Below are 27,874 nucleotides of genomic sequence, written 5' to 3' on the forward strand. Positions count from 1 at the left end.
TAAATTTTTCATTTTATTCAAAGTTGGTACAGAAGTGCTAACATCTTCATAAAATAATTTCTACATTTCAGTTACAGGACAAAATACCACAGAAAGGAACGGACTTTGCAAGATGTGGTCATCTTAGTTTCCAACACTTCTGACGGTAATGTAGCAGCTGGCAAGATAACGCGAGCGCACGGAGAGGCGCATTTTGCGGTCAGCAACAGGAGCTGACAGCTCTTTAGCGGATTTGCTTTTTTTTCTTTTTTCTTTTTTTTTTTTTTGCCATTTTTAAACAACAGTAACACAACACAGTAAACCCAGATCATACAATTCTACAATTTTAAAAATCAGTTGTATACAGTATAGGCAAGTTAGAATTGTCACAAATAGTTAACAATTTTAAATCTACAGTTGTAACTGTTTTCAAGATGGAAGTAAATTCTAATTTCTTTGAAACTAATACCTTACACAACGAAATGAACCTTATTAGTCAAACTTGAACACGAAAGAGGCTGAGGACAACAGATAGTAAACTGGAAATAATTCAAAACTAACCAATAGCAAATGAATGTTCATCAACTCCATTATAACCATATTTGGTCTACAATACCAGACTAAAATGATACATGTACATAATACATAGCCCAATGCACTGACTGGCCTCCTAGTCAGACTTTCAAAGGCAGTAGCTGGGAAAATATTTCTCAAGCAGACATCTTTTAAAATGCATTAATACTTACATATCAAAATGATTTAGATAAAAGCAGCAGTTTCCGCTGACATTTGGCTTAAAAATAAAGGAATGAATGAAGCAATTTCACAGGGTATTATTAGAAAAGGAATGGTTCTCTTCTTGAAGAAGACTACTAACTTTTGCACAGCAACTATTTTTGATATCCATTTTGTCAAAAAAGAAAAATAAAAGCAGAAAAGCCTAACAATTCATATAGTGATTACCAACAGTTCTAGACAGAGCAAGGCGTCCGAGCAAGGGACAGGCAAGCCCCTGCCGGGGCTCAACTCTGCAGGTGCTCACAGACAGAAGCAAAAATGGCCAGGGCAGCAGAGGAATGGTTCCGTACTATCATCAGACACTACTGTAGTATGTCCCTATTAAAGATAATAATAATAAAGCTTTTACATCTTGTTAACCCCACAAGTCCATGAGCAAAAGACTTGGTGATCTGTTCGCCACTCAAAAGTATGAGATCTCACAGTGAAATTAGGAAATTATACATATTTACACTATGACTACTTTTCACTTAGTATAATTAAAGCCGTTTTCCATAAGATTATAAATGAAAATCATTTCTGCCAAAGAAATTTTAAAAAGCATTTCAAAAAGTTGTAATAAACTCTTAAAGGTACAGAATACACAGGTCAAAGGTTAACTGCTCCACACTCACATATGGCTAAGCCAAGGCTACTCCTCACACACTTCTCCCCTCAGCCCCTCACCCCGACCCTGGAATCTCAAGGTTACCTGTTGTAAAAGGCTGTTGTAAGTACACACACCTAGCTCCTTGCTGGAGGGAGAAATCTCACCAGTGTTCATGTGAACTATGCTAAGATTTATCACACACCAAGACCTTGCTTTTGCTTGTTTGTCTGTGTTTTAGGTCACATTAGTGGATAACAATTACAACGAGGGTTCCAAGCCTATCCCTAAGAAGAGAAATACCCACACAGAGTAGGAAGCGCTCTCTTGCTGAGGCCCACATTTTCATTCCCATAGACACGGGACTATGTGGAGGTGAGGAAAACGGGGAGGGCGGTGCTGGGCGGGAGGAAATGCCGTTGCCCCTTCTGCACGCACACCCACAGTTTCCCAGCCATCTAGTGTTGAGGAGCTAACAGAAAGAACACACTAAAAGACTCAGTGCCATTATGGAAAGCAATGTCATGTCGAATCTGTCCAGAAATAGTTTGATGTTTGGAACACAAAGATCCAACTCACTACTAAAGAGTAAAGCACATAAAGAAAATAAAGGTAATGTCACCTTGTGTAAACCTATACAAGAGACCATTATAGTATTTGTACTATTTCATGTGAATTTTTTCATGTTTTTAGAGCACTGTAAAAAACAAATACATTTCTTCTAGACAAGATTTTGTTTTCTTAAATATTCAAATAACTATCGTTTACAAAGCTGTCACCTGCCCTGCCCACCAGAAACCCGACTGCCCAGGTCTAGTTTCAGATTGTGGGTCTGTGTGCACAGACCTCTTTTCCTAACAAGCCCAAACATAAGCAGTTACTCTCCATCAGAGCAACAGACAGACTGAGGACCCAGCTGTGACACTGAGGTCACAGCTGTGACGACCCGGGACAGAGACGTGGTGGTTTATGACTTGCACTTGCGGGTTAGTGAGGATGCTATTAGGTTTGTGCTTTTTAGCAGTGAAGACACACACGTGTGAACACGGCTCTGTGCTTTCTGTGGACCTTTCCTCTCTCCTCACACATGGATGAACTACTGTTACAGGAGTTCTCAGACGCCCTAAACAACCTAAACTGGACCATTCTAAAATATACTCATAATGTAACTTGAAATTTTTAGTTATAGATATAAAAGCAAATAGGATGAATAAATAACATTAAAGCTACAATACATATACTCGACTGCCTTGTTTCCATGAGCAAAAGACTACACATAAAAGTGTGTAAACGTGTACTTTCTGTTAGCTTTCTTCACTAGTTACACTAAAAGCTCCGGACAGCACCGGGAGCTCACTGCCACGGAGGGGACAGGTGCAAACTAGCACACATCAACACTGGCAAGCAGAGAGCTACCCAGAACCTAAGCACAAACCTCAGAATTGGATTCCACTGTGGAGGGAAAACCCGGCATAGTAGCAACTGCCATTTGAAGATTTTAATAAGCCCAATCTCTTTCCAATTTACACAGACACAGACACAGACACACACACACACACACACACTCACGACATTCTGTTTCAGAAGCCTAGGCTACACTGATAAATTGAGTTATAAATTAGTGTGTATATTCTTTACATATAAATTTCTATATCCAGCAGTGCTTAGGAAAATAGGGCAAACTGATCTAATTATGCGGTGGGTATATCCTGTCAACTTGTGCTGTCCAGAAAATCCCTAGCAGAGTCACCAGACACCAGGAGGACAACGGTGCCAGCACAGAATCACGGAACTCCTTGGCCTTCCTAGGCACAGCAAAGCCACTGCCCCCACACTTACGAGGACTCAGGCCACCCACAGAGCTCACAGGACGCACACACCTCTGGAGTCAAGTGCACGAGATGAGTAACGACACACACACTACATCTCTTTTCTCAGCAACAGGCTACAGGGCAACCGCTCTTGGTTGCTAGAAAAATGGCAGCTCACACTCAAACTAAACCTCGCCTTTCATAAAGGAGTGGAGACAGAAACATAAAAGGCATCAATTTCACAACGTTGTTAAAAGACCAGTCAGTGGTGAGAACTTTAAAAGAAAACACATGACTAAGTGTGGGACGTGACGCTAACAACACTCTTACACAGAACCTCAGCTCACTTCACTCCTAGAAGTCAAGTGGCTGAGCAGCTACAGTGTTCAGGACAGTGTGACAGGAACACGGCAAATGGAGAGGTGATCGTGGGAGGGTCCTGCCCAAGCATTGTACCTAACAGCACAAGAGTTTCTCTATACCAACTAATTTCAAACTTTTGCCTTCATGGAAAAAATGAGTCTTTCGGGGTCACCTGACACCATCATCATCGTTTCCTAGGGACAGCTACAAAAACTCACTATTGTCCCCTGATTAAAAATACGGAAACACTGGTGCTTTTATTATTAACCAATATAAACATTTATTCTCATTAACATTTTTAGTTACTATAGGTTTGGGATTTTAAACCTAACTATAATTTAATGAATCACTATTTGGTTGTAAGTCCTCAATACTGGGCAAAGCAAGACATCTGCACATCAAGAGAGTATGTGGGGAAAAAAAAAAACAAAAACCAAGTGCTAAACAGGAAATCTGAAAGGTCTGAAATAAAGAGCAGGTGACAACTAAGAAGCAATGGAGACAAGATAACCAGAAGCCATTTGTAAACTCTGCTTAGGCAAAACGAAACCCCAGAGATAATGAAGCCTACAAGCATGGTTTTCACTAAAATACCACTATTAGATGTCAGCCACTTTAGCCTCTATCATGTTAACATTAAACTGGGGGTTACTAAGCTGGGCCTCACGCCCTGGGGTGGGGCTTATAGTAGCTGGCAGCCCAGATGCCTGAAGTTCTGGAACTCAGTGAATGTGACCTTTTTCCTCTACAGATCTTAAACTAGTTTGCTCTTATCAGTCTGTTCACATCTGTTATTACATATGCACTTGTCAACATCTCAAGCTTATTATTACTATTTGCTAGAAAAACCGTGCGCCAACAAGGCTCTGCAGTCTCATGACTTAACAGGAATGGTCTTTCAGCATAAAACCTAGGGAATGGTGAGCTGTCACTACTAGATACCTATGTGGTCCCTTTGCATCATACCTCCAAAGAAGATGTGATAGGGAATAAGGCATGAGGGAATGAAGCAATCATGGTTGTGTAGTACCAGTCAAATGAGAGGCTGCAAGAACTAATCTCTCAATGGGAATGACACAGCTTATTTATTTGGGGGGGGACTTATCCATAGACTACACTAAGTGACGTTCAAAGAGATGAGAAGATCATGCACTTGGAATTTAACCCGACAATGCTTTTAACCCCATGCTCAGAAACTCCACTGGTCCATTCTTAACTGGGAAGTTTCACAAAGTGAAAGGTCACGCTAATTTATTACAGAAACATCTCTAAGAGACAAGGACACACAAGCCTGGTCAGCTCCTCTGTGCAAGGTAATGACGGCTCTTTAAGCCAGTGAGAAGGGAACACTGGAAATGAGCCAAGAGCCTTCTGAAGACCAAGACAATCACTACCAGGAAAGAACAGCTGAAGGAGAGATTGGCCCAGCTGTTTATTCTTGGGATGGCAGGACACAATCTTCTGAAATGAAAGAGAAACCCCAAGTCCCACAGAAGAGTCAACAATCATCCTCCAGGCCACCGTCAAAAGCCCTTCGCTCTAGACCCAGACACCAAGTGCCTGGGAAGACAAAACATCTAGAAGCTTGGTCTATCACATACAGAGGATAACCGTTTCTCACCTACCTTTGTAAACCAAACTATTTTAGTCAGTGTCGGTCTTGGTCAATTCAGAACCCTAGTTGACACAAGCACAGACTGCATGTGTAGATGTCTATACAGATCCGTGCCATCTCTCAGGACTCATATATCCATGTGAAGGAGGAACATTTTGCTAGCCTGACATTATCACGTATCACTCCAAGATCATTCCAACAACCTAGGCTAAAGACTGGTCTCCTGAAATGAAGCAGCCATCACCAATCACATGCTTACTCAATCAGAGTATCTATTCGTGGGAAGCAGTAAGGAAGACAAGTGTTAGGGACTTCGGAGTCAATAAAGTGATGTTCACACTGATAAGAATAAATACCTAATGGATATGCTAAGTCACTCCTTATTTACAAACACTAGTACTCTAAGTTTGACCTACTGCTATTTATGCACAGACACGATTATGAATTTTATGTAGCTCACTACAAGACAACAAAAAGAGGGTAAAAAGACTCTTAGCGTTCCAAATTATTAGGACTCAACATTAGATAAAGGCGGAATTCACATAAACACCTATTCATCTATGCTCTAAAAACAAGGGTTAGGAAGGCCACTCAGCCAATGTGTCAAAATCCTTGCTAAGTGCATAGGGTGTGTCCAAAGGTAATACTAACTCCTACAACTTAATACAAATTTGAACAACTCAAGATCTTGTAGATGTTTTCAAAGCCTGAAGGTTATCTCAAATTCTTTAAGAGAAGACTGTCAGAAACCACAAACAAACCATTCACTCAAACACACGTGGGCAAACTCTAAATCCAGATTTGGAGAACTGATTTCTCATCTTTCCAAAATGTTCTATAGCCTTGGTCACATCATAGCCTCAGCCTCCATTCAAGAAAAGGGTGGTCCCTATCAACTTGGCCCCTAGGTTATAAACCTCAAAATAGAAATTGAGAGGAAAAATTGTACAAGGCACTCTAAGTTCTTCAGAAATACATGCTATTCGTACATAACTTTTTCCATCTACACATCAGTCCATCAGAAAATCTCCTGAAGACAGGAAGACGGCATGTACCCAATGATCCTGAAAGTCAGTGTTGGACTCAAGTCCATTGCCTGCAAACAAGTTGATGCATTAAAAAAAAAAGTTATCAAGATTGAGTTTTGATTCAAAATCTACAAAATGATCTATAAAAGTAATAATTCTCCTTGAGTACAAGGGTTAACAAATTTCTTATGTAATTTTAAAAGTTATTAGCTTAAAGAAAGTAGGTACATGTAAGTAGCTTTCTTCATCTCTTATGGAGGTGAACAGGCAGGGTTGAAGACAAAGGACTATACATACACATGATCCACAAGATTTTCTCTAATTCCTTCTGTACCATACTCACTAAGGAGAAACAGCCCATAAAAAAGATCCACTGCCCATGGATGTTGCAGCTGGATACTAAGCCAAGGCAAAGGTCCATATGAGAGCCTTGTTATCCTCCTCGAGCTCACTGCTAAACCCAGAAGTCTCTGTTCATGGCAACTCCTGAACACGCTGGCCACTGTACAGAAACCCTACACTGATCAACAGCAAGGGTGAAGAGTGTTTTGTGACTGACGGCCACTTTGTAGGGAAACGCACTCATGTGCTGACGGTGACGGTATGGCCGTACACCTGCGGCAAATCTTCAAGAAAGACAAAAAGCAGGAGAAGGACTTACAGAAAACACAGTATGGAGTTTGCTGTTTCCTCTAAACACAACATCAGGGTGTCACAAGCTAATCTAGTGCCACAACCCAGCACACAGAACCTGTGCCAGCTTTCTGTATGACACTGAATATTTTCTTACAACTGGACACCTCTGAGGAGGCATCTGGCTAATTAAGAAGGAATGTTACAAAATGACAAGGAAGCAGCTAGAAAACAGGTAGGAGATGACTCATAATTCTCTTAGCAAAGTTTATCAAGCACTGCATGATAGCTGCTAAATCTCAAACTATATTTTAAAACCTTATTTGGTCAATAAATGTGGGGATCATCAGCAGTATTTACTTCCCCCCATTAAAAAATAATTATAGACAGACTTGATAGTCATTTCGGCATGGTTCAGTTTAAGTAAGAAGAAAACATAGGGAGGGGTTTAAACAAAGTCTGCCCCGAAGCACTAACATTCCACATACACGTGGTACAAAACACCTACAGGAAAACACTCTTCCTTTCTTTTGGCAAGCAGAATCCACAGACTCATGCTAACAAAACCAACCACACAGACAGCGTCGTCCTGAAGTAATTACTATACAGCACGGTAGACTGTCAGGACAGAAGTACTCACACAGTCTCTACGATTCAGTTTTGTAATCATAGCAGGGATTAGAGACAAAAACCTTACAAGTGAGCAAATCTACTTCAGCATAAGGTCTACTAAGACTTGGCAATGCAGACAAGACACTTTATAAGATACCATAACACGCTCTGCTCTAAGTGATCTATGAGAAGTATTGGTCTTTCCTCACTTTGGTATGAAAAACTCTAAAACCACATTTATTTTTTTTTTTTTTGCACAATTCAGTCTGTTTTGTTTCATTTAAGTTGAAGATTTATTTTCATCCATCTCTGGGAAAATAGTCTTGCAAATCGATGATTTTCTGCTAAGTAAAATTTGGCTAAAACCTTCAGCGTAAACAATGCCTGAGAGATGCAACAGTTACATTTTGTTTCCAAAGACCAGTATTTTCTTAAGTGTCTCACCACGTCCTTAGGTTCATAAGGAGAAATAAACAAACATGAAAATTCCAAGTGAACACACAGCGAAAAGTCCAATATTTAAGACCACTTTTACTTGTGGAGACTCTTCTAACATCTGTGAGCAAACGGCTTCCTCGTCCATCAGGTCTCTGAGACTCCTCTTGCTAAGGCTTTTACTTTTAAAGCCACAAAACCAGTCTACGAACTTCCAATACCTGCTCCTGTTTTCTGTTTCCTTCTCTCTCTCTTTCTCACCCATGAGAGCTGCCTGCCCATTGGAATAAGTGTCTACTGGTGTTTCCGCCTCTGAGTGACCCATGGAAGCTACTGGGTTGCCCTCTTCTCTGCATGTCGCCAGCAGATTAACATCTTCAGGCTGCAGTCCCTTGATGCTGTCTTCGGACTTCCCATTGGGAATGACGTGGTTGACAATCTCACTATTCTCAGCGCACCGCAGAACGCTCTTCTCCTGCATTCTGTATGGTTCGTCTTTCTGAGAGCAGCTCTCCTTTGTTACCAGGGTCTTCTTGGACCAAAAGGTGGTGGTGCGAATCTGGTCCTTTGTGGGAGGTGGTGTGAGAAGACTAACAATTACAGTAATGAGTCCTGTGATCCAAAACAATGCTGTAGCCACATACATATAATGGATGTCTTTGATGAAGGCTGGCCTGTCATCAGGTTGGTCACATTCAGGAGCACGGTAGGTAAAAGCCAGTATCAGACGGCCGGCCCCAAGAACAAAGCCTGCCATTCCACCATAGAAAGCTCCTTGCTCATTACAGCGCTTCCAGAAAATTGCCAGAAGGAAGAGGGCTGCCACCGGAGGGGTCAGATAATCTGCCACCTCCTGAATATAGAGGTACATCTGACCTCCTTGCATCTCCACAATAATTGGCACCCATGCTATGCTGATGACAACCATGAAAGCCACAAATATCCTACCCACTATCATTAGTTCCCGGGAGCTTGCACTCTTACGGAGAAGTTTGTACACATCCAGGGTGAAGATGGTACTGGCACTGTTAAAGATGGAGTCCAAGTCACTCATCAGAGCCGCAATCATCACCGCCATCATCAAGCCCCGAAGGCCCACAGGAACCAGCTTCATCACCAGGCGCGGATAAGCAATATTGGAGCACCCAGCCCTGCTCCCACACACCTGCATGCAGTGCTCTGGGTTGATGCAAGCTATGTCGTCAACAAACAGAATCCTGGAGATCATCCCGGGCACGACTATGATAAACATCGGTAGAAGCTTCAAGAAGCCGGCCATTAGAGTAGAGCCTTTGGCATGAGCAATGTTTTTGGCTGCTAGAACCCTCTGCACGATGACTTGGTCAGCACACCAGTACCATACCGAGGCTGGGGTCTGCCCAAGAATGAATCCAGGCCATGGAACATCTTCATCTGTTGGACCTCGCAACATTTTTAGGGCATCAACCTTAGGGTGGACGTTACATGAATTTGTGTTGGAAAGGTTGTATGTCAACAAAATGGAAGCAACATTGGGTGAGGCCAACATGTACCTCTTCTTAACTTCCTCAAACCCTCCAACCTCCATCATGCTAATGACCATAAGTGTGAGTGCCCCGATAATCATGAGCAGAGCCTGTAGCGTGTCTGTGTAGATCACTGCGACAAGGCCTCCGGTGACAGTCAGTAGGGCCGTCATGCCAATGAGCAGGATGACAGACACATAGAGGTTCCAACCCAAGGACTCCTGGATAAAGAGGGCCCCTGAATACAGATCCACTGAGAGCTTGGTGAAGATATAGAGGAGCAGAGACAAGGCCGCAAAATAGACCTGAATCCTATGGCCACCGAATCTCTTGGACAAGTATTCAGGCATAGTGTATACCCCTGACCGGATGTAAATAGGGATGAAAACCCATCCCAGAAGTTGCAAGAGCAGTAAGGCATTGAATTCCCATGCGCCCACTGCAAGTCCACTTGCTGCTCCAGATCCTGCCAGCCCAATGAAGTGCTCACTCCCAATATTGCTCACAAACAGAGAGGCACCGATTGCCACCCAGGTCATAGAGCGCCCGGCCAGGAAGTATCCACTCACAGTGCTTCTATTAGATTTCCACATGGCAAAAAAACCAATGCACATGACCAGGACAAAATACAGGGCCACTATGGCAATGTCTGCTGTCTCCAGTACCGCCCTCATTCTGGTAACTTGTGAATCAAACGTCCGAATGACAGAAGCGTCCAACTTTGTATTTACTTATTAGTAACCCAGCCAAGTCTGTAAAGCACACGTGAACTGGACTACACAGAGCAACACTGCGGTTCAAAGTCTTTGTCCTTTGTTTGCTGTCTTGATGGTGGTGGCTGTGGTAAGCTTGGAAGGAGACAGTTTTACATTTCCTCCGCTTCTCAAATGGGATTGAGAATTTAGCTTGTACTCTTAATCCACAAGACCATCAGCATTTACTCAGGTGCTGGAGGAGAAATTCTGAGTTGCAGCTAAGTCTAGTGAAGCCTACTGTACCAACCCTGCAAGGCAGCAAAGACAAAAGACAAAGATTGAATTAGAGGAGTGTCTCATCAAGAGATGAGGAAACTTTCAATCGAGCAAACGGCGCAACATTTGTCATAAAAAGAAAAACACTTTTATAATACACTTTAATAACTACAGCACAGTGCAAGCTATACTGTCACAGAGGACAGTGACAGTAGCCATTGTTCTGAGCTAAAAACAAAAGAACCATCAATCCTCACTTCTCAAGTTGCAACTGCCCACCATGTGACATAGTCGCTCCGTGTCCTGCTACAGCAATCTCCACCGGAACAGGGACCAAGATGGTAAAGCACCCTGGGGGGAAGGGACACTAAATTTTCCTAGCAAAGCAAAACAGATGTCAAACCCTTGCAGTGATGGGGGAGGGGCTAATATTATGGCTAGCTAGGTCCTAGATGCACTAGCAGGTACATTTACAAGGGTTACCATCTACCTGAGAAGCTAAACGTTCCTACTGTAAATGAATAACCACAGGGAACCTAGAATTATAAATAGCTGGTGAGAAACAAGATGCCCTACACGAAAGTACTACAACACACAGCTTCCCAAACTCCCAGCTGCCCTCACAAGCTCTCTGACAAGCAGGTGTTGGAAGGGATTAAAAAAAACTTTAGAAGTAATAACTTCTTTCCCTCCCTTCTTGCCTTCTTCAGGCAATAATGCCACCCCCACAAAAAAAAATCTTAGAAGGCAAAAGCATTGCATTCAAGGTTTGATTTTATAGGATACTTTCAGTACTGTAATATATCTAATTCGTGTATGAAAAGCAAAGGGAGATTTTCTAGAAGAATGAATAATTTGATTATTCTGTCTTCCAAGCCCGAACAAAATAGTTATTAGCCATTAAATCATCTTCAATAAATCCATCTGATATTTTTCAGTTCTGAATTAAGATCACTCTGTAAAACACACATTTAAACATGACTAAAATCAAATATATAAACCTGATGGCTCTCCTTAGTCATGAAACAAACTCTCAAACTTCAGTTAATTATAAAAGCAGCTGACAGATCAATAAAAATACTGTTATGATTCAAAATAATACGGCCACATGTTAATGTCTAAGTGTTTCTACTTATCACTGAGGAGACCTCACAATAAACGGTTTTCCATGCTTAAAAAAACTATTGTTTCTGATAAATCTAGGCATTTTCTTTAAAAACAAAACAAAAACTGTATACTTAGGAGCCATGGATCCATAAATAAAAATAAGGCCACTCTTCTCAAAACTGCTTGAAATAAAACTCTGCATTTAAACCTTGATTATACTCTCGCCAGAAAGAAAGGCAGCGAGTGTCTGCTAAAGACCAGAGCCTACTACACTTAAGCAGGTCCAACACGCACTGCCCTAAGGAATGCCAACTCTCTCGCCTCCAGCTCTTTTAGCAAAAGCACAATAATTACACTTACATTAAAAACGCAATGAAACCACATTAAAATCCAGCCTCCTGAAAACAAGATTTTGCCAAAAAGCAAATCAAAAAAACCACAGGTGCATATTTATGTCATTACTTCATACTTGCCAAATCCTGAAGTTGATCCTTTTTTATGACTGCTTTTCCAAATCTCCAAATCTTTCAAGTTTAATCCCCCGTCCAAAAAAAAAAAAAAACCCTCCAAAATGTGAGTAAGCTCTATAAATGTTCCAACACACAGTCAGGTCTCAGTCACAGCGGGAAGAGGCCAGTCATGAGGTCCTGCCTTCAGTGGAGTCCAGGTGTACCCTTGTCACCTGTTCACCTAAAAAGGAAAGGCCTGGCTAGTCCCAAGGATCTTCAGACACAGCTCTTCTTGGTGGAAGCTTAGCATATTTTCCAAGGGCTCACAAGATATTCGGAGCCTTTGTCTAGAGGGCAGCGGGAGGAGGGGTCGGTTTCTGACCTCTGTTGATGTAGTAGCTTATGTGTTGACAGACAAGCAGAAGAGTCCTGTTTCTGTCACTAGAAATCAGTGCTAGCTAGCATCAGTGTTTCTCTGGCTCAGCCATACTCTGCTTCCCAAGCAGTGCTCACCTGGCTCAAATTCCCACACGAGGCCCCAGAGTTCTCTTCCCATAGGACTTCTGAGCCAATAGCAGATTGGCCAAACTGGAGCTCAGAGCTGTCCAAGGCTGGGCATGGTGACACACTCCTGTAATCCCAGCACTTAGGACACTGAGGCAAAGGACTGTTCCAGACCCAGGCTAGCCTTGGCTACTGTGAGACTGTCTCAAAAACCAGAAAGTGTATTTGACTCTTTGTCCCTCTTATATCCTTCCAAAGCCACGGCTCAGGGCTTCTCGTGGGTCCCTGGCCTGGCCTGCAGGTATGTTTTTTAAGAGTTTTCCAACTTAAAATACAAAATACAGAACTGAGAAGGGAAAGTAATGAAAACAGGTCCATTCAGATTGTAGAACGAGATGAGTGCTACAGAGCAGTGACCACACACTTCAAATGTCAGTCAAGATCATCACAGCCTGGGGTCTCAGCCTTTCAGGAAGAAACCTAGTTCACATTTAAGGAGGGAGGAAATTCTAAATAGATTACAGCTGAGTTTTGTGTATTTTTATGTTTAAACAGGGAACATTTCACCATGAGCAACAACAGGTCCAGAGTCCCTGTACTTCAGAAAGAATACACATGGCAATGCCTCCAGCTAATATGCAACTGCTTAGACCATGCTCTGTATTCATAAGCCTTCATCCACAATTAACAATTCAGGTGTTTCCTCGATACAACATTTTTTGAAAAAGAAAAACAACAAGAATATTTGGCCGGGCGGGGGTGGCACACACCTTTAATCCCAGCACTCGGGAGGCAGAGGCAGGCGGATCTCTGTGAGTTCGAGGCTGGGCTGGACCGATACCCTCCGAACCAATACAGAGAAACCCTGTCTCGTAAAAACCAAAAAAAAAAGAATATTTGGAGCTAGAAGAAACCATCCTGAGTGAGGTAACCCAGACCCAGAAAGGCAAACACGGTTATGTACTCACTCATAAGTGGGTATTGATGTGAAGCCGAGGATAGCCAGACTACAACCCACAGCTCCAGAGGAGCTAGGTAACAAGGACACTAAGAGAGACAATCATGGACCCCCGAAGCACTCACATGTCTGAGTGCAATAACCTGTGTGATCTCAGGCTCAGAACTTGTCCTTCCTTCCCCTTAGGTCTCTGTCCCCTGGCCACCTCAATCCCTCCTGCCCTGGTTTCCTTCTACAACATCATCTAACACTTTGCACAGCTGTGTGAGCACCTGGGCACCACCTGAGCAGGTGCCCACTCACAAGTACTGCGCAGAGACCGCCCAGCTTCAACCTCCTGCACAGCCACCAGCGTGCCAAGACTGGCTTTGTAACGTATGAGAGGGCAGACCTCAAGGTCAGAAAGAGTAGATTACCTCTTTCCCTAATGTCAAGCAGCTACAAATAGGTGTATGTAGAATGTCAGGTCAGTCAGTCAAAGCAAGAAAGCCCTGTGCTGAAATAAAAATGTCAGCAGGTCCCTGTGTCTGGAGGTGCCACCAGCTCCTGCCACGACTTCCCTTCCCTGTGCTAACTCCACTTCGGAATAGCTGCATATTTCAGTCTGCATGTGTTGCTTTCTTTGTATTTGTTCTTTTCTGATGATTGCTCCCACACACTCTCAAGGCAAGCAGGCAGGCAGGCAGCAATTCCCTAAGCTCGAGCTATACAAATGCAAGCCCAAGCTTCCTGGGGATGGCAACACAAGAACTTCTACCTTCTCCATCCCGTCTCCAACAGAACTGAATTGCTACACTGACTCTAACAATCACTAGCGCCGGGTACTTATTCCTGAGCCTCCCACACACTAGGCAAACACTCACCCAATTACAGCCCAGATGAAGACGGTTCCTGCATCAGCACCGAACAACACCACGCGGTACTGTTATAGTACATGGAGAAGCAATTATCCCCAGCTTACAGGTAAGAAGACTGAGGAGTTGTGCATGCAGCGCTTGCCTGGCATGTGCAGGGCCCTGGGTTTGAATCCCAGTAATACTAAAACAAAAGCTGAGGAGCAGTCTCAAGGATCACTGCAGTACAAGAACACATTCTCTGAAGAGACGCAAAACTATGTTCTTCTGTAGCACTCTTCAGGGAGATGCACACAGAGACAAAGCAGACACGAACACACCAGGAAAAATCCAAGTAACTGATGCAGGAGAGAAGGAAACCACGAGAAAACCAACACTCACAGCCCACTCCCGCCCTGGACAATAACGCCCCCTGTAGCGATGACAGCCCATGCTAGCTCTCCAGAGAAAAGCCAATGGGAACTTTCAAATGAATGGATGTCTGCATTCACTGACAGTCAGTATGGTCTCTATAAGACAGTCAGTCAAACGACCTCTTAACGGAATGCTATCACCAAAACCATGTAAATACTCCACAAAATACAAACTCAAGTTCTGTTTGTCTTTTCAAGTCAGGGATTCTCTGTGTAACTTTGGTTTTCCTAGAACTTGCTCTGCAAACCAGGCTGGCCTCAAACACAGACATCTGCCTACCTCTGCTGGGATTAAAGGCCTGTGCCACACAACCGCCCAGCAAGGTACTGAAATCACTGCCACCAGCTTCCAGCACATATTCATGCAAACTCACAGACACTGTACAGAGAGGATGGATACACTACTAACAGCAGCAGCCTGAGACCCACAGCAAAGCGTTGCCCATGGAATAAACAACCGTGAACAGACAGCACCAGATGCTAAGGCAGCAGGAAGCTGCAGTGGCTGTTTTTAAAGATACACAATAGTAAATGTTCACATCAGTAACTGATTAGAATACTAAAGTCAGTAGATGACTACGGAAGAACAAACTGTACAGTTCCAAGTGTATTACTCTATGCATCGCTTGTTAAAAGAAAAGACGTTCATTCACCATGAAGTAATTAATGTGTGTCACCCTAACCAGGTAACTGCTTACTCTTCTCCCACAAAGCACACGATGGCACACCTCCAACACAAGGTACTGACACCCTGAGAATAGTCCTACTAGCACATTGAATCTACCTCCAATCACAAGAAAGACCTACAGAAACCTAAACAATGGATTCTACACAACACTACTGTCGCTCTTGGAAAGGGCTGTAGACTGCCCAAGGAAACCAAACAATATGAGTACAGTCCTTGACTTAATACATTTTAGTATAAACTCAATGCTGCACCGATTTCAAATGCAATGCTTGCACTGCATTCCAGAAGCCATCACTCCTGACAGGTACCATCAAGATATGAATCCCTCAGGTGCTGGATTAAAAACAGAGACGTATGATTTCTAACAATCAGTGATCTAAATGAAAACTACACAATGGACTATCAAATGAACTATTCCTCTAACAGTTTGAAACTGTAAGGATTAAAGGAAATATAAAACACACTTTAGGGGAGAGGAAGCTAGGAGAAAGAGAAGGGGAGAAGAAGAGGGGAGAGGAGGACATGAGGGAGCAGGAAAGTAGGGTCAGGGAAAGAAAAGAGGAGAGCAAGAGAAGAGAGACCATAATAGAGGGAGCCATTATAGGTTTAAAGTTAAATCTGGCACTAGGGAAATGTCCAGAGATCTACAAGGATGATCCCAACTAAGAATCTTAGCAATAGTGGAGAGGCTGCCTTAAATGCCCTTTCCCGATAATGAGATTGATGACTACCTTATATGCCATCCTAGAGCCTTCATCCAGTAGCTGATGGAAGCAGAAGCAGACATCCACAGCTAAACACTGAGCTGAACTCTTGGAAATCCAGTTTCAGAGAAGGAGGAGTAATGAGCAGAGGGGTCAAGACCAGGCTGGAGAAACCCACAGAGGCAGCTGACCTGAACAAGGGGGAGTTCATGGATCACCAGACTGACAGCTGGGAAACCAGTGTAGGACTGATCCAGACCCCCTGAACATGGGAGTCAGTGAGGAGACCTAGGCAATCTAGGGAGCCTCTGGTAGTAAATCAGTATGTATCCCTAGCACAGGAATGGACTTTGGGAGCCCATACCACACAGAGGGATACTCTCTCAGTCTAGACATATGGGGGAGGGCCTAAGCCCTGCTCCAAAGGCTATGGCAGACTTTGAAGATCAACCATGGGGGTTGGTGGGGGACAGGGGAGGAGGAGGGAGGGAACTAGGATTACATATAAAACAATCTTGTTTCTAATTTAAGGAAAAAAAGAGGAAAAAAACCACACTTTAAAAGAGGTAATAGTAGTAGAGCTACCAGGTGTTTGATGGACCTGAGAACTGAGTGACGATGCTAATGTTTACCTAACTGGCTCACATCTACAGACACAGCTCAGCGGGAAGCATGCAGGAAGCCCTGGGCCAATCCCCAAGCCCCTAACACTTCAGACGTGATCCCAGGAGAAAAAGGAAGGTAAGGTCACCCTTGGCCACAAACATGGGAATAGCCTGAAACACATGACACTCTGTCTCAGTGGGCCAAGCTGAATGGGGGGGGGGGGCACACACTAAACAATTCTATGCCCTGTCAATTCTGTCAAGAAAGGCTCTGGTAAGAAGTTAGACTTAGCAGCAGCAGCAGCAGCTGTCACCCTGTGTAACTGAGTATGTATTAATGAAGCTACATCAAGACCTCTTTCCAGTCCAGTTCATGGCCTTAGCCCGTCACAGAGTTTCCATCTTGCCTGAACATCCTAACTATAATGGAACTCAGCCCATTCTGTTCCTTTTCCTAACTCCTATTTCTGTATAGCATTTGCTAGTATATCTCCTGCTAGAACACCACCAACACTGAAACTTCGTTTTATCGGCCTCACACTGTAGTACTGGCACCTAGTAGAGACCCGAATTAGATGTAAACTGCCTTCCTCAACATAAAAGGACTTTGATTACAGTAAGACTATAAGGCCCACTATTAGACACAGTCAGACTGCCAGAGTCCTAGCCCGCTAAGCTGTGTGATGCTGGCCATCCCTTTCTTCTGCCTGGGCAGTGTAAACCACACCAATCCACGATGCTGATGAGCCCACAATGATGGAAAAGTACATAAATGCGTGTTCATACAAACTGCATCTGCTTCAGTCATCACTGAGGTTAGGCGGTACTAGGGTTAGCACCCACATGGCCTAATGCAGTAAAACTCAACCACCTTCATGTGTGTGTGTGTGTGTGTGTGTGTGAGAGAGAGAGAGAGAGAGAGAGAGAGAGAGAGAGAGAGAGAGAGAGGAGCGCTCAACCTACTTGGTTCCTAGAAACCTGCTCCTAGAACACATACTACACAGCTTGTCTATTCCCACATGACCACACAGGTGCTTTTACACACTCCCAAGCAGACCAGTCTCTAACTCTAAGAAGCCAGACCAGTCTCTAACTCTAAGAAGCCAATGCCCCCTCGGAAAGACAGTTTAGCTGTGTCCTAATTTCCCCTAAGACAGAGAACTTTTCTCAAGAAGCAAAACCAAGCAGACAGGTAAGTGAGCAGTCTGTGGGAGCATCAAGTAGCACGGCACAAGAACGCAAGCGCGGTGACGCCGATGGCGGGCGCAGGCGGGCTTCCTCCTCGGCCGCCACAGCAACACGAGGTCTCAGAGTCCAGAGAGCGGCACAGAGCTGCTTTCCTGCAGACACCAGAAGTAACCTCCAGTGAGTCACCCTAGTCACATAAAATATTTAACAACAAAAAGGATATCAGGAGACGTTCCAAGTCTTCTTTATAGTCTTCTCGCACAGACTGAGTTTGAAAGAAAAAAACAAAACTTACTTGGTCCACACCTAGAGTGGACTTCTTGTGAGACCAGAAGCGTTCGAAGTCCCGAGGCTTGGGCGGTCCCAGTCAGAACCTCTCTGACTTACAGTTTGAGCCCACACAGGTCCTTCCTCGAGACAGCCAACAAAACAGAGGGCAAGCAGTACATCAACGAGAGACACAGCCCTGGACCTGCCCTACACCATTCACTCAGCAAGAGCAGCAGTTTAGAAGCAGACAGGAGCAGTTTGTCCACGCCAGGCAAACAGCCTACGCTCAAACTTAGCTTTTCCCTTGCTAACTCAAACTCAACTTAAAACTAGATCAAAGCCAGCACCCAATGGATGTTTTATATCTGCAATGTGTATCAGCGACGTTACCAATCTCTGAGCTTTTCTAGCAGAGACGAGAACTGCATGCTACTGATGAGAGCCTGTTCCCAGTCACCGAACATGCATGGCTCTGCACTCCTGCTCACAAGGACAGTGTTCTCACACTGGCTACGTACACAGCAATCTGGCTCCCATAGTTGAAGCTGACAAAAATCAAAGAATTTGATGGCAAGAATTGGTGTCAAGAAGAACATTTTTTACAAGTGAAATACAGGAGCTGGGGAAGGGGGGGGAGGGCTGTCAGTCAAGGGCCAGTTTGTGAAGACTGAGGACTCCAGTAGAGACGTCATTAAGTTTGTGCTTTTTCCTGCAACTTCCTTTGTAAGTTCTTACCGAGGCACCAATCTCTTGGGTATTCAGAGAGTTGGTAAAGACACCTTTAACAGGGGCACTATAATCACAGAAGAAATCGTTAGGGCAAAGGAGTCAAACAGGTCAATTGAACCATAGGCCAAAAGATACACTCACAAAACCTGGATCTCAAGTTTCAAATTTGCAATTTGATGTCGGGTATCTGGAGCAAGGGTAAAGAAGGGAGAAAGACAAAAAGAAAAAATTAGTTGAGATACTAACTTGGTTTCTACTCTACAGAAATGCGAAGCCTAGTCACAAATGAAAACTCAGAAGCAGCTCACGGTTTCCTAATGCTATACTCTAAGGGTCACAGGTTAGCTACTGTCATCTTCCAAACGTCATCTTCCAAACGTCATTTTCCACACAAAACATCACCATAGAAGCACTGTGTCAGACTCCCTAGGAAATTAATAACATGGTGCAGATCAAAAAGGCCTGATTAGCGGCAGGGTAGAGTAGCTTACCCATGTGACACCAGTTCTTGGGAGGCTGAGGCAAGAGGAATGCCATGAATCAAAGGCAGTCTGGGTATGTATGTAATGAATTCTAAGCCAGTTTGGCTAACATAGTTGAAACTCTACCTGGAGAGAAGGGTAAAAAAGACAAAGGAAAAACAAAAAGTAGAGCTAAATATGTTTGAAATAATCCAACAATCAAGAAAGTATAAGTTGTAGATGCCATTTCTCACACTGTCCGACTCTACTTGAGTTATACGGAGCTCTGGAGCCCCTACATGTATACTTTAGTTATACATGAGTTATCTGGAGCCCCTACATGTATACTTTAGTTATACATGAGTTATCTGGAGCCCCTACATGTATACTTTAGTTATACATGAGTTATCTGGAGCCCCTACATGTATACTTTAGTTATACATGAGTTATCTGGAGCCCCTACATGTATACTTTAGCCTAGACAGCCTCACATGACCCAGCAATCTGAAACAGGGTTGTAGTGTTTTTGAAGAACTGAACATGCTTGGGGTTTACTGAGTAGCTACTAGTTCTATTATAAATCAATGACGAACAAACAAGGTGGGCTTTGTCTACATAAATGTTCAAAGAATTTAAACCAGCCACTTAAATGCAAGCATCTAAGTCAGAAATTACAAAATGGAGAGTTCTAGCCGGCCCAGACACACCACATTTGGCCCATGGGGCCAACACCTTGAAAATCTGGTTTCCTATGAACCCGATTTCTGTAAGGACGCAGCTGATGACCCAGGCTCACATGTGCAGCGGCAGACTGTAACCAGCGCCAACCACTAATTCAGACACTGACTGAGCAAGCGTTACACCGGGAAGGCCACTCTGGAGCACACTGGTCACCCACTTCCCTTGACCTTCAAAGGCCTTCCAGTAAGGACCACCCTCGCTGGGATGAGCAGCTGGGGTCTCAAATGGCTGAAAACCCTGCAAGTGTACGTCAGGATCTAAAGAGGTTCCGTCTACCTCCAGAGCCTTATGGGTCTTTCTTCCCACTGCCGGTTCGTACTGATCCTCCCACAGTGACCGGGATCTTTACATGGGATCTTACGCTCTTCTGTTCATTTAGAAAACAAAACCAGAGTACATATTGAAGCAGACGTCTTTTCATATCCAGCCGTCACATGTGATCACAAACCATCCCGACATCCCTTCAATGTTTAGTATAGAAACTATATTCATTTGTCAACCTTAACACGGGGACCAAAGTCCTTGCAGAATGGTGCTGAGGACTCAGGGTTCCTTGATGACAGTCTCTCTGTTCCAGCTGTGCCACATCTACAAATGCAACACCTACAAGTTGCAGCCAGTTTCATTACAGAAGAAAGCGTTTATAAAGCAATCTATACACAGAATCTGAGGCCACTGTTATTTGAGCACTCTTTATCCTAGGGCCAGTATTGTAACCACTCACCTTGTATCAAGTCATTCCAAAGATTCCAACCTGGTTTTCAGAGTAGAGTTTACCTTTATTTAGTCAGTTTATATGACATGCAAAGTACTGTAAAACCAAGATTTTCTGCCATATGATCGTCTTGGAGGTCAGTGGAACTTCTGGACAGCGTACACCTCGCGCAGGCCCACAACCCAACTGCAAACCCTCTGGCACAGAGGGTCCCATGCTATCACCTCTCAAAGCTACGAGCAGTAGCGGCCTGCAAAGGCAGCTGGCGAACCTGTATGCACATAGCACAGGAGAGCGAGAACACACCTAAGGGCTGTACCCTAGCACAGGAAATAAGATGCATTCGCCAACTGGCTGTTAGTGCAAGTATGAGGCAAAGCATGAGACTAAAAAGAGAGAGCTCACAATGGAACACTATTGCCACATTCTTAACAGTGTAATGCCTTGACACCTGTTTAAGGAAGCAAGTGATCTGGGATGAACTCGAAGGTTTTCATGGAAGTGGTGTGGCAATGTGGAAAGGGAAGACATCCCCAAAAGAGGAGGCAACGTGATACTTGCACAAAGAAAACAAAAGGGAATTGGAGGTACACGGATCCACAATTCTGTTACGAAGCATCTAGAAGGGAGAACACAGGCAGTGGTGATGTTAGAAAAAAATAGGTTGGAATTACACCAGAGACCACTATGATGGCACATTTCACTCCATCTTCTCAGAAAAGAGTGTGCAGTTTGCCCTAACTCAGGGTATTCACACTATCAACGAGTGTGAAAACCAGATACTCTAGGACACACAATGCTATTTCCTTATTAAAATTCACCTCAGGTTTGTTAGAGCATTCAAGAACAAACCTTTGCACTCCAATTGTGTATTTATGAGTACTAACTGTTCTTCTCAACGACACACAAGAAAAAACCACTAAGAAACTGCAAGAGTCCAAGAGAATCTCACCCAACCCTGAAAACAAAGGGGTTGAGAGTACAGGAAGAGAATGTTCCCAGCCTGGGCAACAGAGACAGGTAAAGCGACTAACAGGCCATTCTGGGAACCACAGCCCATTAAGTTTTGAACCACACTGAGTTTGAAAGGCCAGCTTGGGGTTTCATTCGAAAAGCACACATCACCTAAATGGTCAAAGGTATGGTTATGGAACAAGAGGAAGTATCAAAGAAGCAAAGTCAGAAAATGGCACCATGGCAAGCAAGAGAAACACTGAGCCTAGAAAACTGTACACTTTAAACCAGAGCCAGCAAGGGTTTTATCTATAAAGAGCTGGGTGACAAATGGAATAGGGTCACATTCCAATGCAACCTCACTGACAGACTGCTATCCGGGCTTTTCTCAGTTCCACACTGCCATAAACTATAGCTCAGTTTTCAACTATTACGTGTAAAACCCTTCTGAGAGCACTCGCCATAGAAAGGAAAGCAGGTGGACCAGTTTGCTGGTCTCTCTTTAGTGACAAAAGGGTAAGGGGGATTAACTGTCCAGCAGTTTTTCTTTTATACAAACTGACAACTAATCAGGCATGTATTTAATTCCTTACATTTGATTTCCCTACACAAAAATAATTACACATGTTGACAACAAATCTGATAGTTTGACAATATGACCTTCTTAAATGAAATAGTAAAAGGAGGTACCCTTTTCTCTTGCATATATAAACTCATGAGATTACTATAAACAAATTCTATTACAAAGCCAGTGACTAAGTCAACTAGGAAAAATCTGACCATTAAACCAACTGCCAAAGATTTTCACACCTATGAATAAGCACAATGGCAGGGCCCTCCCCTCTCTACACCTCCGCTTTCAATTTCAGCTAACCTCCAGAAAAATCAACTACACGTGAGAAGCGCAGCAACATAGAAAGCACGAATCACAAATCATCTCTCACTGCTTGGAACATTTTCAGGAGATTCTATAGCGAAAAGAGTAGACAATCTACATAGAAATACAACCTAGACTGTTAAACCCTACAGTGAGCATTAGCATGAGTTCACAATCAGGGTCGAATGTGAACTTCTGACCAGAGCGTCAACTGTACAAACCATGTCTGACGGGGAGGACTCCTTACTCCAAGCCAGTCCTTGTGCCTTGGTTGCAGCTCAGGGCCAGGAAGAGGCCTCCTCCTAGCACCTGCTGCTGCAGAGACCTGGAACCCAAGAACTTCAACGCCAAACCAAGGGACAACTCTGTTCCCAGAGCTGTTTTCAAATGTGTACCTTCAAGTACAGCACGGAGGGAGGAGCATTAAAGAGCCACGCTCAGCTGCTACAGTTGGGCTCAAAGACAGACAAAATGACTGACATGATCACCTGACAGCTGGACTCCTCCACTCAAGCTCTGTACAACCAATGACAGAAACCCCACTGTCCTACTTACCTGAGTTCTGGAGGGCACCTATTCAAGCATCACTTCCCATCATCCTAACTTAGTCACAACTCTAGAACACCACAAAACTTGGGCCAGGCTGGCCTATCAAAAGAGCCCAGGTGAAAGAAACTTACAGAGACTCTTAGCTCCTTCAGGGCCTTGTGCATCTTACAAGGTTCACTATGACACAGACTTCTGTACCTAACTCCACAGGGTACCACACAGCCACAGCCTACACCACTTTAGTGACGTTTGTGACACAGAGCCTGCTTCTCCGTGAAACTGAAAACAAAGTACGATATCACTTAGTGTCTGGATGAGGTAACTACCTACCCAGCAGGCCTCACGCTCACCATGCAGGCAAGGATGACACTGTACTCCTGATCCTCCTGTCTCCACTACCCAAGGCCACACCATTTAATCCCTATTTTAAAAACCCGTATATATAAATGCTATCTTATTGTACATCCACTCATTTAGTAATTAACTGGTTATTATTTAAATCATTCATATGGTTCAAATCATTAAGTACGGTTTAAACTCACATAACAATTGAGTAATGATGACATGATTACAAGAAAAGTATTTCCCCAGGGCTGTCACAAATCTATCCCAACTGTAACAATCTTCTGACCTAACAACATGTCTCTCAACTATGTGACCAAAGGATACTTACATACTACACAGATTTTTTTTTCTTCTAAGAATTTCCTCTTCTACATCCACTGCAAGTATTAAAAAACAAAACCAAAAAAACCCTACAAAGTCCTTTAGGGCTGGGGTGTGGCTTCATCAGCTTGTATCCACAACTCTCTTTCCCCTACCTGAAATTAAGTAACTACAAAGGGAAGATAAACAGCTCTCTTCCCAGACTTAAGAGAAGCAGCCTCGGCACTCACTCCCCAAAGCGCACGGCCCCACCCCTGTAACTCCCCCAAAGGTCCTCAGCAGGTGGAGATGATGGGAAGCAGGATCACTCACCCCCCCCACAGGCAATCCCTGTGAAACACAGATACTGGGGCCTGCAGCTGGGTGCTCACGCTGCAGCTATGTCCTTCCAGAAGCTACGAGAAGCCTGGGGTAGGAGGTCGTGTCAGGTCTCTTCTATGAAGACCACCGATGGCAGTTCTAAGCAACTACTTTTCAGGTGGCCCGTCAGCTCCTTCTAAGCCCACTTCCATTTGTCACTGTGCCGTATTCAGAAGTGAGCCACATTTTCACCTTGCTTTTTATGCCAGAGAATACAGAAATTACAACCATTCAATCCATTCCCATCCAAGCCCAGCAATCTCCAGAGGTCTGTGGTCTGCACGTATAAACACACAAGCCTGGAAAGGCAACAAAAACAAGGGTCACAGTGATCAACCCCAACTACGAAGTGAGGAGATGGCCCTAGAACCTGTGCCCTGAGGTCTCAGACTGACAACTCTCACAGGCAACCACCACGAAGGCACTATGGGGGTGTCAACAGGAATCTTTACCCTGAAAGTATAACTGTAGTCAGTCAAGCTTGAGGTCAACTACGAAAAAAATAGTCACAAAAGGCAAGGCAAGTTAAGACTGTTTCGTAGGCAAAGAAGAAACAAAAGCATAACTCTGGGAGACAAAGGCTGGGAAACTAGTCTCTCAACTCCCTTTTCCACTACCATGCTTAACGTGCTCTCAGTTCAAAATGCTTGGAAGGGAAAATGCTGTCTGTCGTGTTAAAGGGTGCACTATCCAATATCCAACGTGTGGTTCAGAACTGAGAGTTCAGAGCCTTCCTGCTACAGAAGCCAACTGCCCAAGGTTGGACTCTCGGTTTCCCAGTGCCTACTCTTGCTGTGCGAGCCGCTGTGGCACTTCATACAGAAACAAGTGTGTTTCTCTTTATACCCCCAATATCCTGCTAGAATCCAACTTTCTAAAACTGAAAGCAAACAAAACTGTCTACAATCTGCACATCTTTGTTACTTGTTTTCATAGTCAGAACAAAAAAACTTAGGTTTGTTGCCATTTAATCTTAGTTTAGTTGGGTTACAGATCTCCTCAACACAACTTCCACACTGTTGGGTTCAAGAATGGTTGCTAGTGCCTTCTCTACCCCAGTGTCCCTCTTACCTAGGGAGTGTTTGATCACCTACTTTTTCTAAGCAAAGATTTCTGAGCAGGTCATTTTAATCAAATTACACTCAACTTCTGAATTAGAGTGATCTAAACACATATCTATACAGTAAAATGCATTTAGCCAATCTACTGGCAACCATGCTAAGCCAGAGTGTACTCTTTCAAAGGAATACAAAATTATGTCTCCACACTACCTGAGATCACCTGCTACCTTACACCTTTCTAAGACAAGACGGAAAGGGATTTTAGTGGTCATATTTTTCAGTCTCCCACAGCACCTAAAAAGTGTACAGGGAGGCTCAAGCTACTTCCACTTAATCAGATATGGCTCCTTTTAACATTCTGCACCCACTACCCACCCACCCCCATTATCCCATCCTTTTAGAGCTGTACAATCCAAGGCGGAAGGAGGGTGGAGAAAATACACAAAATTCTCCCGGAGATGGGGAGCAAGAAAACTTGGGGACACAACGGCATGCTGAGCAGCCCCCAGGGCCATCAGGTGACTCTGGAGTCCCTCCCCAGCCAAGCTGGTGTGAGGCATACCTAACGTCTTCACCCTACGTGACTATTAAGCTGTTCAGAGCTCAGCCCACGATCCCTGGCTTAAGTTTATCCAAACTGAAGTTACTACTTGAAATCGACCCCAAAGCCCACATGTCCAGTGCTGAGGTACAGGGCTGCTTCCGAAGTGCAGGCAAGGTACACCGATGCTTTTGTTTTGTTTTAAATTCTACCTGCTGGGGAAGGAGAGAGCAGAAAAGGCACACGCTACGTTACCGAATTCCCTCAGGAGACCGAGGAGAGCCTGACTCCAGACTCCTCCTGACTCAGAAGAGAGGACCAGAGGACGAAGACAGCTGCCTCCGCCGCCGACCCCAGTCCGTGGCCCGGCTGCTGGTGGCTTATCATCCCTCCAAACCTGGAAGTCCCTACCTCAAGATCAATCAAAGGGGGTGGGGGCATGTCTTCGGAAGGCACAACAAGCAAGGCCACAACTTGGATGAATGAAACTGGGCTAAGGGTATCGGGAGCAGGATTTTCGCTGAAGTCAGAAAAAGAGAGGTCAAAAGATATTTTTCTTTCGGGTTTTTGTTTTCGTTTTTTGTTAGTGTGACAGCGGAGACAAGCGTGTGGGGTGCGCAGGCTTTGGAGGAAGGTGGCACTGATCACAGGCGCTGAGGACAGGCGGTCAGGACGAGCGGCTTCTCGACGCGTGGGAGCGGAGCGGGGACCGGCCTGGGCTCTCGCGTGCGTCCTCCCAGCGGTCCTTCCACCAGACTCCGGAGGGCCGGGGTCCGAGGCCCGCCTCGCCCCCTGCGAGCCTGGCACACGCACACACACGCACACACCCCACCTCCCGCGACCGCGCACACGCGCGGGCATCTTCTCCCCCCCCACCCCGCCTCCCGCGCGCACGCGGCCGCGCCGAGCGCCCGACCCATGCGCGCCCCCCTCTGCGCCCCCGGCCTCCCGTGGACCGCGCGAGGGGGGCCCGCCCGGTGTCCCGCGGGCCGGGGACGCGGGGCTGGGAGGCCTAGAGGCGGCGGGGCTGAGCGGGGCGGGGCGGGCCCGCGCGGGAACTCGGTCTAAGGGGAAGGTCACTTACCCGCCGCATGGCTTTCAGAATCAAAGCCAACTCGTAGCGGGGCATGGCCCGGGATCGCGGCGCAGAGTCGAGCCGGGGCGGGCTGGGGGTCGCGAGGCGCCGAGGGCGCGGGGAACGAGAGGAGACCGGGGCCGGTCGGCTGCCGGGCGGCGAAAGCACCGTGCGACCGCGCGAGCCGGGCTTAAAGGCTCTGGCAGCTGCGCAGACGGCCCGGCCCGCCCACCGCGGGCCCCGCCCACCCGGCCAGGCCCCGCCCCGCCCCTCCGGGCGCCCGCGCCTGCGCCCCCGCGGGGCTGCCCGCCTGCTCGCCCGCGCCCTCCCTCCCGGGCGGCCTCTCGGTCCCCGAGCCTGCCGGTCGCGGACGGACACGGTCCGGAGCAGCCCGTGGGAGGCTCGCTCGGCACGCACGCGTTCGCCACCGCCTCCGCGCCTACCAACCTTGGTCTCGGGAACCCGGTGGAACTTTCCAGGCCTTCCTCGGGCGCTGGGCGAGCGTGTGCGCGTGCGCCGCGGTGCGGTGCGGTGGTCTGCGCCCCTCGCCCGCGTCTCCAGGGAGGAAGGCGGGGTGCTAACGAGTTAGCTGGTGCACCACGCCGCCGAGAAGCAAGCCTGGAACCGAAGGGCTAATGTGGGCATTGGCTGTGTGCGTGAGCCTGGCCTGACCCAAAAGCAGGCGAATGATTCGACTCTAGGCAATTTTTTTAAGGTTATCCCTGCTTTTCAGGTAAAGGATCCTGAGGGTTTTTTTTTTTTTTTCGTAGAGTACAAGAGTGAGGAGGGGCGTCGTAGAGGGTCCCAGGTTCAGTCCTCCCCAGCACACAGACAGGGAGAGCCCAGGAACCCACCCCCTTCTTTTGGACACTAGAGCGAGGTGCTGTTTTCTTAGCTCTGATCCAGAAGGCGCTGATCCCGCTGCAGCTGCTGCCCTCCGCTCCCAGCTTACCCGGCTAGAAGGGTCTCTAGCTGAAATGCCCCTGTAACTTTAAAGTGCCCTAATAACCGGTGGTAATTTATTGAGCGCTCACTGTCTGTATCAGACCCAACACAAAGGCTGCTCTGC

At 45.4% G+C, this 27,874-nt stretch overlaps 2 protein-coding genes across 2 annotated transcripts in view; both read right to left on the reverse strand.

Annotated features, from left to right (window-relative positions):
• On the reverse strand, window positions 1–26,950 carry Slc5a3 (solute carrier family 5 member 3). The gene is made up of 2 exons (XM_040750462.1): window positions 26,815–26,950; window positions 1–10,368 (listed from the first exon to the last, which is right to left on the reverse strand). Exon 2 carries the CDS (start codon window positions 10,037–10,039, stop codon window positions 7,883–7,885), a length of 2,157 nt encoding a protein of 718 aa, XP_040606396.1. The 5' UTR covers window positions 10,040–10,368; window positions 26,815–26,950; the 3' UTR covers window positions 1–7,882.
• Window positions 1–27,874, reverse strand: part of Mrps6 (mitochondrial ribosomal protein S6) — a 71,238-nt gene that overhangs the window by 25,886 nt on the left and 17,478 nt on the right. Inside the window, exon 5 of the mRNA XM_040750354.1 lies at window positions 26,815–27,360. Coding sequence (XP_040606288.1) covers window positions 26,815–27,360 — 546 coding nt within the window. The remainder of the gene's footprint in view (window positions 1–26,814; window positions 27,361–27,874) is intronic.

Source organism: Mesocricetus auratus, unplaced genomic scaffold (assembly GCF_017639785.1).
Source record: "Mesocricetus auratus isolate SY011 unplaced genomic scaffold, BCM_Maur_2.0 Super-Scaffold_100008, whole genome shotgun sequence".
Classification (NCBI taxonomy): Eukaryota; Metazoa; Chordata; class Mammalia; order Rodentia; family Cricetidae; genus Mesocricetus; species Mesocricetus auratus.

Excerpts from the sequence above, each read along its gene's own strand:
- Slc5a3 (XM_040750462.1), bottom strand. The coding sequence starts at position 10,039 with ATGAGGGCGGTACTGGAGACAGCAGACATTGCCATAGTGGCCCTGTAT.